We start from the raw sequence: 20,180 nt of genomic DNA on the forward strand, positions 1-20,180 counted from the left end.
GGCTTTAGGACCTCGCAGACGCGGAGCTCCTTCTGGAAGCACATGGTCCTCACTCATAAGACAAGAGTTCTCCAGTAATTGTCCACGAATTGATGCCATTCCGACGGGCGACAGCAGCGGCATGTGAATTTGTCAATGTTTTCGTCGCTCTTCTCTTACCTCCCTTCCTCCCCCTCTCTCCCTCACTGTCTCACTTTTTGCACGAGGCGTTTTCTTTTCTGGTTTTGTGTCCCAAACACCTGGACGTCTCTGAATGGGGAAAGCGCGAGGAGTTGAATCAGCTGTCAGTGGGATTTCCAACAGCAGGGCTCACATACTTGATCATATTTCAGGAAGTTGCATTATTTTTGGGAGGCTCTTGCACATCAGCTGTTGTCGGACTGTGACTGTATGATGCAGTAGAGAGTTGCTGTCCACGCTCCAGTCCGGCACCATGAACCCCGGGAGCCAGAGTCTGAAGTTTGGGATTCTGACAGCACTTCAGGCTTTAACAGTGTCGTTGTTGATGTGTGACAAGGTGCATTCTGTTGAAGGTAAGAGGTCAGATGCGATGATGCCTTTAATTATTTAAAACAAAAAAAAAAAAAAAAAAAAAAAAAAAAATCTGGGGCGGGGGTTTTGGTGTACATGCATTGCAATATTCCTGCACATCACATTTTCTGCAGCTGCACTTCAAAATCAAAATGTCATTTGTATTTTGCATCTGTTTCAGCATCTTTTCTCTCCTATTTGGTTCTCATTCTTACAGATTTATACTTCTGTAACACGTGTTTTGACATAGTCACATACTTCCATTGTGCAGAAACTCCTGCAAATCAAATAAGAAGTGATTTATACTGTCATAGGGCACAGTGTCAGCTATCATGAGGGAAGTGATGTAACTGATGATCTGCTGTTTTCTGGCATTTTGTGGTTTTAGAAACACTTAAATTGCATAGAGAACAATTTGCGGGCTGTTTCGGTGCCTGACTTAATAAGATAAGAAATTCAATGTGTATCTGATAATAGTCAGCAGAGAAAGAAAAAAAGAAAACTTTATTGTGAGCTTTGGGGAAGTGTTCAGTTCTGAATCTTCTTGTGTGTTTGTCATGTTTTTGTGATGGCAACCTCCCCCCAGGCTTGGGCTCATGACATCCTGAGCACTCAGTTCCCTTCGTGTGGGGAGTGTATGCATTTAATATTTTGGAGCTCTCAGAAAACCTTCATAATAAAACACACAGACAGTCCCAAACTTCGCTGAGGAATCCTGGGAATTAATTACCAGCAAGGGCAAATGTGTTAAACCGGGATTGAAGCAAAGGGAAGTTGCTCATTTATTCATCAACAGTTCATCGTCATCAGACGTTCGCCCTGATGTCTCTCTCTCTCGTGGGTGCGGGCTTGCCGAAAACCATCACACCCACTTTGTTTGTCTGAGACGATCTGCAGGATGCATACCTGCAGCATGGTCATTGAAGCTGATTGAGACAGTGGACTGGAGGAAGCAGTTTGCTTCCCAAAAGCCACAAAAGCTGTCAGTTACAGCTGGAAAGAAAGAGAAAGAGAAAGTGCTTAAAGAAGCTTTCGAACCCTCCTGAATTTTTACATTTTTGTTGCATTCCAGACTAACATTAAAATGGATTCAGTTCTTATTCTTCAAGGCATCAGTGACAAATTGGTGCTAAATGGGTGTCAATAGATGGACCAGACTGAGTTGCATGACAGCAGACATATGGACATGGACAAAAGAACATTTCTGCAATATCTAAAGGACATTGCTTTCTATTTTTCTGCACCCAAAGAAACATAAGCAGCCTTTCTGGGCCACAACCCAGGCAAACTGAGTAATGTTTGCTTTAAATGACATGCAGATTCGTTGGAGATTAAAATCTTACATTTGCTTTAGAACTCCACTGATCGGGCCTTTTTGATTGGCTTGTCAGAAGTCGTTCCATTTAGAGGTAGATAAGAGGCAGCTTACCAGAAGGAGCCGGACTGATCTCAGAGCATAAGAAGTAAAGTTGTGTGGACTAATAAATGTTTATAAAGAAAGCCACGTATCAGTTCGTTAACACCAGCTACACAGCCAAACACGGTGTTGGAAGCATCATTATTTGTGGGTGGAAAACTTGTTAAGATGGAGGAAGAGGTTGTAGAAAAACAGATTAATGCGGAATTTAACCCAGTTTGCAGGATCTCAAGGTGTGGTGAAGGTTTGCATTTCAACTATAGACTGCCTATGAAAAGATGGACGGAGCCACCATGATGTCACCTGTAACTGAAATGATGTTCATTTGGCGGTTCCCATCATTGCTATTTGGCAGTGTCACGCCTGTCGTCGCTCCCGGTGAATACAAAAATGGCCAAAGAGGTGTAGCTGAGAGGGGGCCTGGGAATGTGGGGGTGCATGATTGACATCTTTTATACTCTAACCTGCCTCGAGCTAAGAGTTAACTAAGCTAACCCGAAGCTAATGGGAGCTAACCAGCTAACAAAGGGCTAAAGAGTGGGTTAAAGCCAAGTCATGCTGTTGTGCTACATTCTGACACCTGTCAATCAAAATGACACACCCCAAATTATGCACAACTTTAAGATTAAATTACTTCTAAGTGGATAAGTTTTAAAAGAATTCACTTTGACCCCACAGTTGCCATGACGCCAAACCCGATCTGTTAAACCTAAAATGGTTTTTTAGGCTTTAAAAATGTTTTTTTCTGCTGTGAAGTTGGCCTTTTTAACATGGTTCTCTTTAGGAATTTATAGGAAAAAATAGGAATTTGCTCTGTTTTGGAGCCCCTTTTGGATGAGGGATGAACTTCACTTTTAACCACTGAAGGTTGCTGCTTGATTTCAGCAGGAATCTGGACTTAACCCAGAAAAGCATCACCAACACTCCTCACACAGTCTGGTTGGGCTTAAGTATACTCCAACTCCCAAGTCTAGTCAAGTCAAGTCATGTGGAATAAAAGAAGAATGGAAGAAACTACAAGGGCATGTTGGATTCTTTAGCCTTGGTACAAAATGAAAGGTATAAATATATGCATTAATAAGATATTACCAGTTCCCTTTTTAAATAAACTTTCAAGAAATGCTTGAAAAAGTTGCCTATTATGAAAAAATGGCTAGAATAACAAAAAAAGCTGTTTTAAGACGTGTCTCAAACTAAAGAAGCTTTAAAAAACTTCAAAGTACAGAAATATTTCCAGATTTTTTTCCAAATAAAAAGAAAAAAAGCCAAATGCAGCAAATGCAAGCAGGACAAATTGAAATAGTTGGTGCTGCTTTTTTATGCATCGCCACTTTGTCTTCAACACTTAATTCAACCCAAGGCTGCTGAAAAAAGATGGCGCTGTTCAGCTTAAGAAAATGTCATGTTTGCATAAATATTTAATCTCTCCCTGCACTTTCCTGTTGGTTTTCCTCCCTGTCTGTCTTATTTCTGTCCTAGCCTGAGATTGCACGTGAATGATTGCCTCCTGTGGTCGACACACTCAGTGCCAGCTTGTATTGCTTCAACCAACACGGCTGTCTCTGCCCCGAGCGCTGCATGCAGCTTGCCTGCTGCACTCTCAGACAAATGAAAAGTGAGCTGTGAATATATTTTTGGTCCGTTGTAAAAAAAAAAAAAAAAAAAAAAATTCCTGTAGCCAACAGTGTCCTCCCCCAAAGAGACATTATCACTGTGAAGCAAGCCATCTCAAGTCAAAGGTGTTTAATATCTTTTCAGAATGAATGGATTCATATCTTCCAGATGACTTATTCTGGATATTAAACACCCAAGAGGCCGGTAAGCAGAAATGATGTATATTATGGTCATGCATCAAGACAGATTGATCAACCAGTTACTTGTCCATGTGAAGATACTGGGTTATACTGTATGAGGGAGAAATAGCTGAACGTAGTGAACTTATCTGAGTTGACTCTGCATGTTTTGGTTGAATTTTATTCCAAGTTTTGAAACACAAGCTCCAATCCAATTCTGGCTCTGGACTTTCTCCTTGGACCTTCACACCCTAACAGGTCACAGTTTGGCCCAACATTTTTCTCCCACATCATCGCTCTCTTCTTCTCTGAGGACTCAGTTTCTTTAGATAATTCTTCTTGAATCTGTGCGGATCAGGTTAAGTTTCCCTTACAGATCATTTGATGGATGGTTGTGTTGTCACAGTGGAAAAGACTCTCTCCTATTTTGATCTAATTATTTCTCTACAATAAACAGGAATGACTCAATGCAACATGTTTGTGTTGACTTGCGGTTCGTCCACAGCATCAAAAGTATTGCTGCAGTGGTGTAATGTACACTACAGGATTTCTCTTGGCACCAACACCGGCTCTCTGCTGCTCATTCTTTTCTATCAGGAGCGCAATGAATTCTGGGATAATATAGGGCGCATAGGATACATCTCTTGTATCCTTCGTTTTAAACTAATCTGGAGCCAAACGAAGTGCTGATATGAAGGGTGGACTCGAAGGAGCCTTTGAATTGGGACAGCACTTGGCACGCCACTATGACGCATGCAGCCAACGAATCCGCACTTTGAAGTGTGCAGATCCTGAATTGAGACAGCCTAATCATGTTTTTGATCCTTTTCTTCTAACAAAGGAGTAAATGTTTAATACAGATGTAAAGGTGGATGAGCACCACCTCTGGCTGGGAAGAATAATTACCGGCACACATAATAAACGTGAATTTAGCATAATGTTTGTGACACTAATGCTACAGTGCTGGGAAATCTATTAGTTCATATGAAAATGTTGGTTAATCTTTTAGAACAAAAACTTGTATTTTAACCCAATACTAATCTAATAGTCTAAGTAGTGTGCAGACTGTGGTGCAGTAGGAACCTTTTTGAGCACAGACATGTTTCAATGTTGCACCTCTAAACATGCATGCAGTTGGGCACCTACAATACTTGAGATGTAAAGTGGTGGTAGGGTGGACTTTCAAAAGTGAGGCTGCTGTAGATGTCAAAGTTAAACACAATGGCATGGAAGGAGTTTTGCCAATATGTTGTATTAAGATGTTTTGGACATTGACAAAATTATTTTTTACTGCAAATTGCTACTGAGCAAAATTTGTTGCTGATTGTCTCAACATGATCAGTTTACTGCAACTTCTGTAACCAGAGTCATGCTTTGGAGTGCCAGGAAGGTACGAAACTAAGATTAGCACCCTCCACATCCTCAAGTAGAGCTGAACATGCTGGAGGACACCCGAGTCAGATGTCACTTGCAGTCATGTTTGTTAAAGATTTTATCTAGGACAGAAAAAAAAAACATAGAATGGTATAAAGATTACCATTTCCATCTCAATCCATGTAGCCAAAGATGGTTATGTGAGGTAGACAAATAGAATTGGGACACTCTGGAAAATGAAAATGTGCAACATACGTCTCATTATCTCATGATAATGCAATATCCTATTCTTAGCCAGTGATTTAACCCTTAATCAGTGGAAAATATAGTTAACACTCCATCATGTGTGAAATAAAGGAAACACCTTCAACAACAGTGAAATCGGAATCATTTTGATTTTACATGCAGAATTGTAAGCAGTGACACATGAGTGCAATCGCTCCACTTTTCATTTTGCTTTTTCATTCCTACATGCTCTTTGATGCAGTCGCCCTTTTGGCTATGACATCACTGTTTGCACTATCTGAGTGAGACATGAAATCCTGTTTTGAAACCATGACCTAAAGATAGGCAGCTCCAGCTTGCTGACTATCAAGCTTAGTGATTTTATATTTATTATATCATTTTTGTTTAAACCAAACAGGATGGTTAAGCTGTAGTTATGGTTGTCATTTTAGTCATTGGGTGCACAAATGCTGATGTAAAAACGGTGTTATAACCACTTACACAAGTGCTTCATGTTGGAATTGGTGCAGTCTTCATTCTACAGGTATCACAACTGAGATAATGTCAGTGCTAAACAGCAGTAATAGCAGCAGAAAGAGTCCCACAGGAGTTGTATACAAATATAATAACAGTTTGAACTTATCTTTTTTTAATTTTAGTAGGTCTTAACCTGCCTTCATGGGTTGTGATTGGTTTGTACATGTGAAGCACCAACTTCCCTGCAGCTCTTATTCTTCAAATGCACGTCTTGTACTGTGTTCCAGAGGGTGCAAAACTTGGGAGGTACATGATTTAGCCAAAAGAAGACCAAAACACATTGCATACCTATTGTTAGTTCGGGTGCACTCCCCCATTTGGAAGGTCAGTAAGTGCAAGCCCTCTTCTTCAGTGTTGTAAGCTGTGTGTCTGTGTTACACACAGTGGAAAGACTGCTGAATTTTACTCTTGTAAATAAATCGGTGCTGATTTCCCTAAACTAAAAAGCTGCTTGAAGGGCTCCAGGTTAGGTTTTACTTTTGATTCAGACTGTCATTGTTTTTGGTTACAATTCTGCTCCTTTAGTGTGAGGCGTGTAAGGTTTTCTAGGTTGTGGAAGGATGAAGCAGAAATGCAGATCTTCACTTGGTGTTGAACTTTAATTTGCACACCAGTAAAGTAACGTGCAATTGTGTGAAATGAATATATGAATATATTTGTATACACTTGCCTGTCCAGCCCGTATAAGTTTAGATGACACTACAAACTTTCAGCACAAGAAGATGACCAACACACAAGATATAAACTCATCTGAGTAACAATTTAATTCCAAAAGATCCTTTTAATTCACAGATATAAGGTGCTTTGTCTAAGTTTCCATTCTTTTTCCAAAAATCTGACTAAACTATACATTTCATTTTCAAATAACCAACTCAACATCTCCCCAACAGTCATCCAAAACAAATCAGGCTTTTCACATGGAATTTTCACAGACTTCACAGCTCTGACATTGTGATATAAAGAACAAAAGAACAAAAAATGCCATTCATTTTCAACAACCTTTAAGTTACACAAAACACATCACTTATCCTCTTCTGGGACACTTGAACAGGGTCCCACCTCCATCTGCAGTCTGCAGAGGTGGTACGCCTGCTCTGAGCTGGGCACACTGAGACCGTGGTGTTCTCATGTGGAGAAATAGTTTTTGTTTTGTTTTTTTAAATTAAATATAACTCATTAATTTGGACTTCTATGACAACCTGTCCAGGGTGTATCTGCCTCTTGCCCATTGATTGTTGGGATAGACTCAAGCTTTCCGCGATCTGCATTTCGACTTAGCTGTTAAGAAAATGATTGAATGAGTTTGGACTTATTTAACACTTGACTTTTCTGTTGCTCTTCAAACAGAGTCTGTCTGAGCTGAGTTACTTTATCTTGTAAATTATTCATGAAGAAATACCAACATTTACTGAAGAAAATATTTCCATGACCTCCTTTGACCAGGGATATTTGTGAGTTTTATGCCAATTAAAGATTTTCTAAGTAATTTATTTTCTGGTAAACAACTGAGATTCCATAATCTAATCATTTTTACCTTTTGTGATACTATACAAGGCTCCCAGTGTGATAAAGTACTCGATCAAGTAGAAAATGTTAACTTGAAGCCAAGTTGTAAAAATCTGCAAAAATATCCTGTTGAAACCGGAACAATGTCATGACCCACACTAGGCATTTTGCTATGGGGCTTTAGTATTTGCTGCCCTTCCAGGCCCTGCACATCCATGTGTGGAGCATCCACGCTACTTAATACTGAAAACCATCAAGGTTCACTTCAACAACCAGGGGTCCCCAAGTTCAGTCCTCAAGATTTACCATCCTGCATCTTTTAGATGGAACCCTTGTCCAATACACCTGAATCAAATAGCTGGATTCCTTTATTTGCATGTGATCCAGCTCTGCAGAAGCCATTCATTTGATTCTGATGTTTAGGGCAAGGGTTGCATCTTAAAGTTTCCACATGGTAGATCTCAAGGACCTAATTTGGGCTCCCCTGCTATACACAATAAAACATGCATGTGTATATAATATTATAGATCTTTTTTTTTTTTTTTTTTTAAAGGATTTTTTCCATTACAACATCCCCCTTACATAGTGCCTTACACATGGTACATGCAGTGATGCAGTACCACCTGCTCTATAAGAGCAGTTGGACACTCTCCATTCTGGTTTAAATGCCTGACCAGGAAACTGCATAAAAGCTAAAGGCTATTGGCAACATATCTGTTACAGTATACATGACATTGGAAGCTGAGAAGACTTAGCTGGTAGCTGACTTTGGGTCCCCATGTTAATGAATTAGTGCTAACTTGTGCAAGTGCTAACCTTAATATCTGAAATGGTGCAATATCAGTTGCCCAAAACAAGTTAAGCTACACAGTTTTAAAAATTAGCCAGAAGGAAAAATAGATGAGAACAGCATATCCTTTCAACTGTGTACAAGCTGTGTGTAACCTACTTGTCAAAAGGCATTGGGTTACCCTATGACAGTAACAACCACTGGTTATTAAAGCTGCATATTAGGCCAATGTTAAGCTAGAGTCATTGCATTAGGTCGGCTATATTTCTATGAAAGGGCAGAATTATTGCTAAGCAGCTAATGTCTACTGTAACAGTTCTGTTGATGTTAGCTTTAACAGCTATACCTGTTACTAGAGTTTGAAAAAGAAGACCTTCAGGATATTCTCTTTTAAATTTAGTTTGAAGTTATTCCAATTAATTTTGGCAGCAATCAGTACTTTGTTATAGCAACGAGCTGTAAACAGCACTCAGCAGAATCAGACATGGGTTTTATTGGCCAAGTATATTTACAAATGAAATTTGCTTTTGGCTGTTGGTATTTCTGTAACCAGAATAGAAAATAGATAGGACATGGTACAAATATCTACACAATATCAATTTAAACTGTGGAAAGGAACAAGGACTTGCAGTTCCACATGAATCTACAGGGAAACATGTGCCACTTTGAGTAAACACCATCTGAACTTGCAGTCATTGTTTTCGACTGAGATTCAAATCACAAGATTTCATGTCTCAGCTCCAGATAATGTTATCCTCCTGCCTTGCATTTAGAATCCACACATTTCATTTCGCCATTCTCTGATGGCGAAGACCACACTGCAATATTTTTCCTAATGGGCACACGCATTATCAGGAACAAGACAGGCCCACTCCTACCTGCATAAATCTCAAACAAATTGGCCCCGATGAAGGTCTGCTGCTGCCAGTTGCTGCATCTGTGTCTGTCAGACTTTTGTTTCTAAGGCAAGCCTGTGATGTATTTTTAAGTGAAGCAGAGTAAGCAGAACATCAATATCTGAGAAAGCTTCAAGTACAACCTTGACCATTCCAACCTTGTTAAAAGTTTGGGTTGAATGTTTTCAGATTTTCAAACACATAGAAAAGTTTTTTTTTTCTTATATGATGATATGAAAAGCTCAAACCGATGTCCTTAATCTGTTTTAATTTAAGCAACAATTTGTTAAACTACAATGACGCTAAAAGAAATTAAGAAATGATCCCATCCCATTCATTTTAGGAACCTTCAGAAAACTTTCCATATTGATAAAACCATCCATCATTGTTGCAAACAATGACAGGACGACTTATTGCTTTATGTTTAAAAAATGGCATTTATATTGATATGAGTTCTTTTTTTAGTAAAAAAGAAACTGATGGATATCAATTCAACTTTATTTATGTAGCGTCAAATCACGGCAATGCCATCTCAAGACGCTTTACAGACAGAGGGGAAAACATAATGAAGGCCAATTCATAATAGCCTGTATAAGGAAACCAACAGATTGAGTTGAGTCCAACTCAATCTCCCATCCTGAGCAAGCACACTGGCAACAGTGGGAAGGAAAAAACTCCCTTTTAACAGGAAGGAAACCTCCGGCAGAACCCGGCTCAAGGACAGACAGCCATCTGCCTCTGCTGTGTGGGGGGAAGAGGACAGAAAGACAACAGACAACAGGAACTGCTACTCCCGGCAGCATAACTAAGGGATGCTAACCATCCCTAGTTATAGGACTTATCAAAAAGATAAGTCTTCAGCCTAGTCTTAAAGGTGGGGAGGGTGTCTGCTTCCCTAACACTAACTGGGAGCTTATTCCATAAGAGAGGGGCCTGATAACCAAAGGCTCTGCCTCCTGCTCGGCTCTTTGAGACTCTAGGAACCACAAGTAAGCCTGCAGTCTGCGAACGAAGTACTCTGCTTGGTATATAAGGAACTATGAGGTCTTTGATATATAGTGGTGCCTGGTTGTGGAGGGCTTTATAAATCAGGAGTGTACACGATTCAAACACAAAATCGTCCTGTATCTGCAATCATAGCCATGTATGAGAATTTCTGCTGTTTGTCGCAACATGGTTCATTGAGCAAACAGTTGTGACAAGAATGCAGTGTTCCCTCCTACTGTGCTTGTTGTGCAGCACTCACTTGCTAATAAAGTTGAAATTTCTGATAATTCCTCATCTTTGAATCAAATGTTTCATGTTAACACACTCCAGTTGGTCCAATTGGTGCAGTACTAGCAACACAAAGAGTAGCAACAGAAGCTGTTGCCTGTGTACATCTTATTAATTCTTCTGAGAGCAATTTCAGTTACGATAGTGCTAGCTGGAGTAATAAATTGGCCAGTAGTTTTAGCAATCAGAGACAGTGGCTACCACTTCTGGTGCTAGTTTCTCCATCACTAGCGTGATCATTACCACTTTCGCTGCTTTTACGTTTGGTAAAATGCAGCAACACAGCAAAATGTTGCAGCGACATGCAACAGTCCAGTAAATTAACAGTTATTAACAGTGACCAGTCAAAAACAAGGAGATATAAAACTGAGAATGAACTCACTTCAGCACAGTGTGTGTGGGATCGTCTTCATGAACACTAATGACAAGCATTTCAGAATGGTGATAAGTGTCCTTATCATTCCCTCTTTGTGCATGAAAAATCTTACGGACTGCTTTGCCACCCTGGTGACAATAAAGAAGAATCTGTACTTTAAACAAATATTTCAAACAGAAAATGCAACTAAAGTAGAATTAAAAGTTCATTTATCGGAGCAGTTTTCCAGATCTTGAATTTAGTTGCTTTTATTTTAAATTTTTGGTCAAGTGTGTCCTCACCCCCTATGTTAATTTCACTTTTATTTTCATATTTTTTACATTTCTGTCAAAAGCAATTGATTTATTGAAGAGAACAAATCCAACCACAATTGCAGGTGAACGCAGACATCGTAACGTGCAAGGTAATTTAACATAAATGTGCATGTGATCAACGTATCTTATCAGTCTTTGTTGTTATTATGCTTGAGCTGTGAGACTTCATTGTGTGGGGCTTTGAATGTGCGCCAGACATGTGCTTCCCATGACAGAGAGGAGTTCCAACGAGCTGTAAATGAAATCCGTCCTAGGAACCATGCAATGAGCTTTCACACAGCTTTGCTCCAGAGGCTCTCTGACTCTGACCTTCCCTGCTCCAGGAAGGCTTATGGGGTTCAAGGCAGCCAGTGAGCACAAACCATAAGGGGGAATGGTGTAATGGTGTCTCACTGCCTGCTGGGACAATAATGGCACTAGTTTCACGGACAGTGTAACCTCCCGCTGAGGCAAGGGAAACTTGTGCCTGTAAGTCCATTTATTTTCCATAGAGTACTTATGTGCTGCCACAAAGGAGCACTTTACCGGTAGAGGGAGCTAAATTTAAAACGGTTTAATTGTAACCCTAAATATTCCCCCACAACGTTATCTACCCATAAATACATCCATTAACATATTTTATTGCTGGCAAACTGCTACCTTATAAGATTTAACTTAATGAGGGATTATTAACAGTATGTGCAGATTCCTTTCACCATGATGTCACCTGAAGTTTTCCATGCTTCTTGTTGATATAATGTCACCCAGCTGGATTGGATGTTGATGGTGGAGTCCAGCCAAGATTGCTAGGAACTTTTCACCTTTGCTCTGATATCCCAGTGAATCCTAAATTATGGCTATGGAAGCAAATTACAGAAACAAGGTGAAGTCAGTAGGTTGGCCGATATTCTGCTAAGACTTCTTTGTTTCAAATATAGGAATTATTTGCCCTTTTACTGGTTGTTTTCACTCAAGTATTCAAGTAATGATTATTTAAAGAGTCCATAAGCAAATAACAGAAAATCAATGATGATAATAATTGATTAAAAACAGGACAATAGCAGAGATAAAATAAAAATAAATAAAAAAAAAACTTCCATTGCTTTTCCCTTGAAGGTCATTTATGAAATAATGCCTGCTTGATGGATCCTTTCACCGCAATATTCATCATTCTCTTCCCATTCACCATTCTGTTTGAATTAGCGTCATTTGTCCACTCTGATTGGGGATAAATTGAGTTCGTGATATGCTTATCAATTTATTGTTTATATGTGAACAATAACCATAAACATAATTCTCCCGTCGACTTATGCCTGCATCGACTTTGGGCTCAGAGGCTTCATTGGATCACATCCCAAGACTTTAGACGCATATTCTTGATGCAAAAAAGGTCATCATTTTATTAGATCTGCAATATCACAAGCACCCGGGTGTCACTTTTTTTTATGCCTTTTTTCCCTGTTGAGCAAATTTCAAAAGGCAGATAAATAAAATAAATAAAATCATTACTTGACTCTTAATTCCACACATATGTCCATTTGTAATAAGTATTTAGATCCTTCAGGGGTGTTCAGCTCAGGTCCTTATGGACCACAGTCCTGCAGATTTTTGATGTTTCCCTGTTCCAGCCATGGACTGTGCATAAAAAGATTTACGAAGCCTCCATGACGCCACCCGTAGGTTTCTGAACAGCTGAAATGAAGCTTCACACCGTCACCATCTTGGCAGCATCATGTGTTGTCACTCCAGCAATATAGAAAAATGGGCAAAAGAGGTGCAGCTGAGAGGGGGCCTGTGAGGGTAGGGGTGGATGATTGACACCCATTAAACTCCCAAGCTGCCTGTAGGTAAGAGCTAGCTGAGCTAAGTCAGAGCTAACAAGAGCTAACCAGGTAATTGAGGTAGGCATGTTTAAAGTGGAACTGTTATGTGCATTTCAGGCGAATTTATTTTTATTTCTGAGACCAGAAGGGCTGGGATTGATTGAGTTGTTGTCACAAATCGCTTTATTTACTTCAGACCGACCCTCTCCGTAGGCTGTCAGATCAGCCTGTGGGCAAAACGAGTGGATTGAGACTTTTCCGCATTAAGCCCCGCCTCCCGCCACTGCACTACATCGCAACTGCTTTCGCCGTCATTGTAACATCTCATAAAGAGAAGGATTAGGCTAATATAAACTCAATAAAAAAACAAAACAAAATACAATGTCAACACATAGCATACAGCCCTACATGTTGGAACCTGAATCAGACCCTGAAAACAAAGTGGAAAACAGCAACCCACAGCAATGAATGCAGCAGGATGTCTCTCTTTGGTAAACTCACCAGCCATCGTTGGAAATAACTTTATCCGACGTTTTCCACCCGCCTGATGTATTTCTACATGCCCTTGTTAACCAGCAGAAGGTAACCAATCACCGAACCTTATCCCCCGGGACGTCACAAGGATTTCCAAGTGGAAAAAACTCTCTAAAACAACGCGTTTTTCGTCGCCATGGAAACCGAACGGAGAGCGTGCTGGAACTCAAACTCAAACTCAAACATGCGTTTAGGTGATAAAAAACAGTGTCGTTCACATGTCTGATGAGGATTCAACACTGTAACACTGTAGAAAGCTCAGAAAACTCCAAATACCATAATAGCACCCCTTTAAGCTAAAAAACAGTGTAAACTTGACCTTACCTTCTGTATGCTCTGGTTTTTTTTAGGTTTCTGTCCTTCTGTGCCTGGCAGACACTGACTTTTGTGTAGTTCCTGTCAACATGGTCTCACCAGACTTATACTGGACTTTTTTTTGTGATTTATGAATGATTTGGGCTTTGTGATGGACCATCTGTAGGCTCGCCGAAGTCTTCTGTTCATAGACTTGAAAGATGATACGTCTCCCTCCTGCAGAGAGTTCTTCACTTGGCTGGATGTTGTGATGGTGTTTCTCTGAGCATCAACCACCGCTGTTTTACAATGATGTCTAGGCCTTCATATGCAGTCCAGCTAACCTTGGTTTTTCGCAGAATATTTCGAAGCATCACGCTGTTACATCTCTCCTAATGTTTTTTGTCTCTTTGATGTAGCTCCGTTGTTTTTTCCAACCTAAGGGTAACCTGTTTCACTTTCATTCACAGCTCCTCTTCAGATACCTTTTCATTAGTTGTAAAATATGTTAGATATTAAGGTAGATTAATTTCCTTAAATGCTTCCTCCAAATTTACAGTAAATGCAAATTAAAAATTGAAATTCAGTACTATATAATAATCATATGTCATAGTCTTTTGAGAAAAGTGGTCCGTATCTAACTACATATGTGCATAATTTCTGTGTAAAATATCAAAAGTAACAAGAAGCACAAAATTTAGTCAGGGTATTGACAGTATTGAGTTGTATGTTGCTGTTTTTCTTAGTCGTTGACCATCACTAGTGAACTATCCATGATTGGTGTTGAACAATTCATAATTGTATTAGTAAAAGTGTTTCTTTCTGGTGTTGTTCATTTTCATTCTCAAGTCCGTATTAAAGAGAATCCCTGTCAAAGTGACTTTTTAATTTGCCCCTGTCAGCATTTCCAATGCCAGTCATCAGAGTGAATGTCATCTGGTGTACTTTTTATCGACGTAAAGCCTGGATCCCATCTCAGAGAGGAGCTGTACGCGAGTGGGGGGCATGGCCTCATCAGGTGTGCAGATGAAAAGAACAGCATGTCATTTGTGTTGCAAAAGACAAGATTACTGCAAATTTTTTATTACATGGTAGCCTGTCAAGGCGAGTCATGGTAGGCGGTGACAAAGTAGGCTCTGAGATTCAGTCGTGTTCAACAGTTGTTGACTTGTTTTGGGGGAAGAGGTTGGAAGAGAATAAGCAGAGCTGGACTTGTAAAACAAAGGCTGTCTGGAGATCTGCAGAGAACGGAGGGAGGTCATCTGTTCCCTGCATGGGACCAGCAACTCTGGAGTGGAATTCATTATGGAATGCTGATAAAAGCTGGGAAATATTTCATTGTAAAATACAATCAGGAAACTAAAAAATACCCCCTTAGGCATTTAGTTTCCCCACTAAACAGCTGTGACTACATGTTAAGGTTTAAACTGTCTGAAATTGAACTAAACACTAATCAAATGTAGTTATAGGTATTCTATTCTATTCTATTCTATTCATTCATTCAATATCCTAACTGCTTAATCCAATAAAGGGTCGCGGGGAAGCTGGCGCTTATCCCAGCAGTCTTTGGGCGAAAGGCGGGGTACACCCTGGATGGTTTGCCAGTCCATTGCAGGGTTCTATTCTATTCTATTCTATTCTATTCTATTCTATAGTCATTTAGCAGACGCTTTTATCCAAAGCAACTTACATATGAGTGGGAACAACACATGCACGAAATCAGACAGTAGAGAACATCATAGGAAGGTGCTAGTGGACTGTCTAGTTGGACGCAGGTCCATGAAGTGCTAGAGCCTTTTTTCCCCTTCCCACCCCATATTATCACCTAGGTTAAAACACAAAGAATTAATACCAAAATGTTTGTTGCAAAGATCTGACCTAGGTTCTCCAACTTTCCGACAAATATAGCTATACTAAGTGTGGAAATGCTCCTTGGAGAGCTGAGTCTTCAGTTTGCTCTTGAAAGTAGACAAGGACTCTGCAAATTAGTTTATATTTCAGACAGAATTTAAGCCACATTTCGCTTTATCTTCAAAATCACCATCACTGCAAATATCATCTCTTAATTATAATTTATTATTTATTGTAGTTTTAATGCAGCTTATAAATGATGCTTTAAATCAGACATTTTCTGCAATTAATTAGTTTGGGAAAGTTATTTGCACGCAGCAGACTCTAATGTTAAACAGCCACCTCAAAAGTTTTGATATTTCCAACTGAAAAGGGAATTTGCCTGCCACAAATAAAGCATCCTGCACCTTTTATAAACACATTTGCTTGCTTATTTAGCATCACTGCCAGCCAGGTCTCTTAAGATCTGAGAGAAGTCTAAGTGCAAATGTTTTTTCTTCTTTCTTAGAAGTTAATGAATGATTTTAAATTTCACTTTATCCATCATTTAACACAAGATAGTTAAAGTAAACAGACAATTCAAGTCAATTCAAGTCACTGAAACAAAACCATATTAATGAAAAAAGAAATATCACAGCATTACAGATTTGCTTTGTTACCTCTTTCAAGGTCCCATAACATTGGTTGACAACCTCTATGGACTGCTATGGGTTACTTTTAAGTATTGCGAGACATTAGATACAAAACATAAATTTCTTCATAGATTCTCTCTACTGATGGGATTCAGTCAGTCAGAGATAATCATAACTGTAATTGCAGGATCCTAATCGTCTCCATTCATCTGTTTAAAAAAATTGCATGAGACCAAGTCTTATTTACACTTGAGAGCAGAGCTGACTAATTGACGGTTACGGTTTCCATCCTATTAAAGAAAATTACCTGAGATGTGAAAGAAGTCTCCGTGCTGAAAGTCTGACTTCAACCGTGAACGTTGCAAATCTGCCAGGAGGTATTTTATTTAGGGCATTTAAATATTAAACTGGTATGTAAATACATATGTTCCATTTATGTTGCTGCATTTATTTTTTAAAAAGTTGAGTGAATTTATGTTAAATTTTCTAAAAGGTTGTGCCTAAATAATTGCTGTTACTTGTTGTTTGGAGAGTATAACCAACTAATCAAGCTTTATAATTGTAGCACAGTAAACAGGTAAATTATTCATCACAATTACTGGTAAGTTTACTTTTCTTCCCCTTGAAGAACAATGTTTCCTATTCACATGGAATTGGACTGAATATAATATCTCAAGAAATTGTCAAATGATCATATCACCATAATGTATATAGCAGCTATCTACAGCAAAATAGTAGAAGATTGGAAGATGAAGGCAGCTGAAATAGTCACTTTTCCTCATGTTTCAGCTTATTGAATAGTCAGCATTAATGTTCTTTTTCTATAACTGAGTGCCTTTGGTCCATGGCCACTGCTGTCCTTGTAGTGGTGCAGTTTTCTCATAACATTTCATTCTACCAAAAAGTTGAGTCATTGATCCATTGGCTGCCCCGGATTATTCCAGTTGCAGGGTCACAGGAGGTGGAGCATGTCTCAGTGGTTATTAGGTGAGAGGCAGAGTACACCTTAGATGGGCCACCAGTAAAAAAAAAAAAAAAAAAAGTCTATTTTAGTCTTAAATGGATAAAATGAAATAGATTGCATTAATCACCTGAGGGAAATTATAAAGGAAAAGAAGGAAATATGGAAGAACAGCCAGCATTGTGTTGCATGAAACTGCTGGATGGGAGTAGTTAAAAAAAGTGATTTATGGTCAGACAAGGAGCAGAAACCTTTTAATGGTTACTTTCTCACATTCATTTGGCCCCCATGCCGTCAACAACTGTGGCGCAGCTGCTTAGGTATAAAGACAGAGGAGAAAAGTTTGAATGGCAGCTTTATTTATTGACTTAACACAAAGTGTCTGATTCCTCTTAACTGCCGATAATTTATTAAGTTAACCCTCTGCTCTCTGACCTTCTCTGATTGCCGCTGCAAATTGTTCCAGCTCGTTCAGAGACGACGCCGTCATCTGCTGTCAGATTAATGAAAAGCAGCGGCGTCTGGAAGGGGATCACGCTGGGTTAAAACCTCAAAGCTCTTTTGATCTTTAAATCACTTCATCAATAGTTCAGCACGGTTACAGTATGAACACAGTATGTTGCCACAACGTTTTTCGCTGAGCCAGTGTTGGTGTGAAAACAAAAAGGCTGATGTACATAGTGTATCCAGAGGAAAAGCTCATTTAATGCTTACAGTCACAGGTTTGTATTCTGTTTCTCACACCTACAAGCAAATACACACATACACACACATGTCCACATATACGGACATACAATCCTCCCTCATTGCATTGACTTTATTGAGGTAATATAAATTGCACAAGTTCTCCTTGTACAGTGGAGCATAAAGGGAGGTGATCATGGCCAGAAGCCTGCTTTATTAAAACCTCTGTTTACACTCTCCTTTATTGAACATATAAATAAAGCCGAGGGTCCTGGTGCCACTTTTAAAGCTCCCTTAATGCTCCTAGTTCTTCTTATAACATTTTTGCTAACAAAAGCCACTCACACATTGCTCGTACGGTCTTGCCACGCTCCAACTTGTCTACCAAATGTCTCCAGCCGGCATGTGGAAAAGAAATGAGCCTGCAGACCATTTGCACGACTTCAATACCATTTATGAGTAGAAATTAGGCCTCATAGCGCACCACATTAGCAAAAAATGGTTATTCTCTTGCAGACTTTCAAGTAAAGGGACTGAATGCTTAACGCTTGTGAATCTCAGCTTCAGAGAGGATTAGAAAAGGGAATGGTTATTCCATGTATGGATGGGTGTGTGTGCGTGAGTTAGCGTCATATATCAACTCAACCGCAATGTGGACAGTTTTTCCTTATCATTCATCTGTACCTTTCTCAAGGGTTTTCATACTTTCAATCATAGTGTTTGTCCTTGTTTTTACTTCTTGTTTTATTGTTCACCTTTTCTTGTTTTATTGTTAGAGACGCTAAAAGCTGGATGAAGCAGGATGATCAATTGCAAAAAATTGTGTTGTGGTCCCTCTGGTCACGGTGGCTCCCGGTGTGGACGTATCCCAACAATATTGTTTCCTCAGATCAGCATTAAGACAGATTATATTCTTATATTTACATCCTGTTAAGAGATAGTGGAGACAGTTAAGAGACAGGGGTGTGTGTTTGTGGTATGTGTGTGTGTGTGAGAGAGAGAGAAACAATGAGTAAGGGTGTGTTTTAATTGTTTTATTTTCTTTACAAAATGGAAACGTCTTTATTATGTAAAGCACTTTGTGCTAAGTGGTTAATAAATAAGATATTGATTGATTGATCATTTGCGAGCAAGCCCAGTAATGGGGGTGCGAGTCCGACTGAGGACCGACCACTGGGTCTTTCATGTGTAAACAAAGGAAGATTTGACTACATAAAGGATGAATGTTTGCAGATAATAAAACATTTTGCTTCAGCAATTTCCTTGGTGGAGTCCTCACACTTTGGTTCTGGTTAAACCGGTCCAAATGTAGGTCTGGTTCTTCAGAAACTGCCCCAAGTTCTGAGACTCTACAATGGACCTGGAGCTTCAAATGCTGCTCCGGCTGGTGTGTGCATGGTGCTTACCCATCCTCAGGGGTGCCTGCTTCTCATCATCGGTCATGAAGTCATATGAGGACTGCAGAGCCGGTCACCTCTTGCTCTCTGCTATCTGCTGGAAACGGCTCTGTGATGAACTCCAGAAGGGCGGTTTCCTCAGAGAATAAGCAGAGCATAGCTCGGCTGGGGAGCTTTCTGCTCAACCTGGGTTATTAATCCTGGATAATAAGCAGACTCAGCAATTTAGGCGAATGAGTCACGTAAAAGGAAGATATCTCAATCTGCTAGTAAAACAAATCTGCGGCGAGTGGATTCCCACAAGCGTGTTTTTATGTTTATGTTTCGGAAATGTGATTCAAAGTTATGATGGAGAAATGCTTCAAGCTCAAGACGTTCTATTTATTATCCTCAGAGCATAATTTCTCACAAGGCTTCTGATATCACCCTCGAACTAAATCTGTTTTCCTGCTGCTTGGAAATGCTTGATGGAACATCACTCAGGGGGGGAAAAAAAAGACAAAAACAAGCACATATTTGATTTAGAATGTTTGCACTGAAATAAATGGTGCAACGGCCCCTGCTGTTTTAGTGAGACATTCAAGTAACAACATAACTTGCTGCTGCAGGAAGCTGATTACTGCAGGAACCCTGTTAGCAGCAATGTCCTCCCTCCAGTGGCTCACCAATCCGGTCAGACAGTGTCTGCTCATGGTTTTTACTATTTAAAAGGAAATTGCAGCATCTGTCAGAAGTAAAGGCTTGCTTTGGGTAGAGGCCATCTTTCCCACACTTTATCTTTTGGTTCCCTGTGGACGACAGTATTGGATTTAGAGGTTAATATACTCTTAAATGACTATCAACTCAGTACAGCTCTAAGTACTGTAGCCATTTGGAGGCTCAGTTAACACCCTGTCAGAACACTGTGAGAGGAGATAAAGGGTACTGGGAACAATACCCCAAAGCGATGTCTAATCCCTACACTGCATCCTGGACGCTAGCCCTCTGTTAG

The 20,180-nt window shown here is 39.7% G+C and overlaps 1 protein-coding gene across 1 annotated transcript in view; it reads left to right on the top strand.

Moving 5' to 3' along the window:
* Positions 1–346: 346 nt before the first annotated feature.
* Positions 347–20,180, top strand: part of adam12a (ADAM metallopeptidase domain 12a) — a gene marked incomplete at its 3' end in the record, with an annotated part of 95,167 nt that continues 75,333 nt past the window's right edge. The window contains exon 1 of the mRNA XM_079260290.1: positions 347–533. Within this exon, the coding sequence (XP_079116416.1) occupies positions 434–533 (100 nt within the window). The 5' untranslated portion in view covers positions 347–433. The remainder of the gene's footprint in view (positions 534–20,180) is intronic.

This window comes from Telmatherina bonti (assembly GCF_933228915.1).
Source record: "Telmatherina bonti genome assembly, chromosome: 21".
Classification (NCBI taxonomy): domain Eukaryota; kingdom Metazoa; phylum Chordata; class Actinopteri; order Atheriniformes; family Telmatherinidae; genus Telmatherina; species Telmatherina bonti.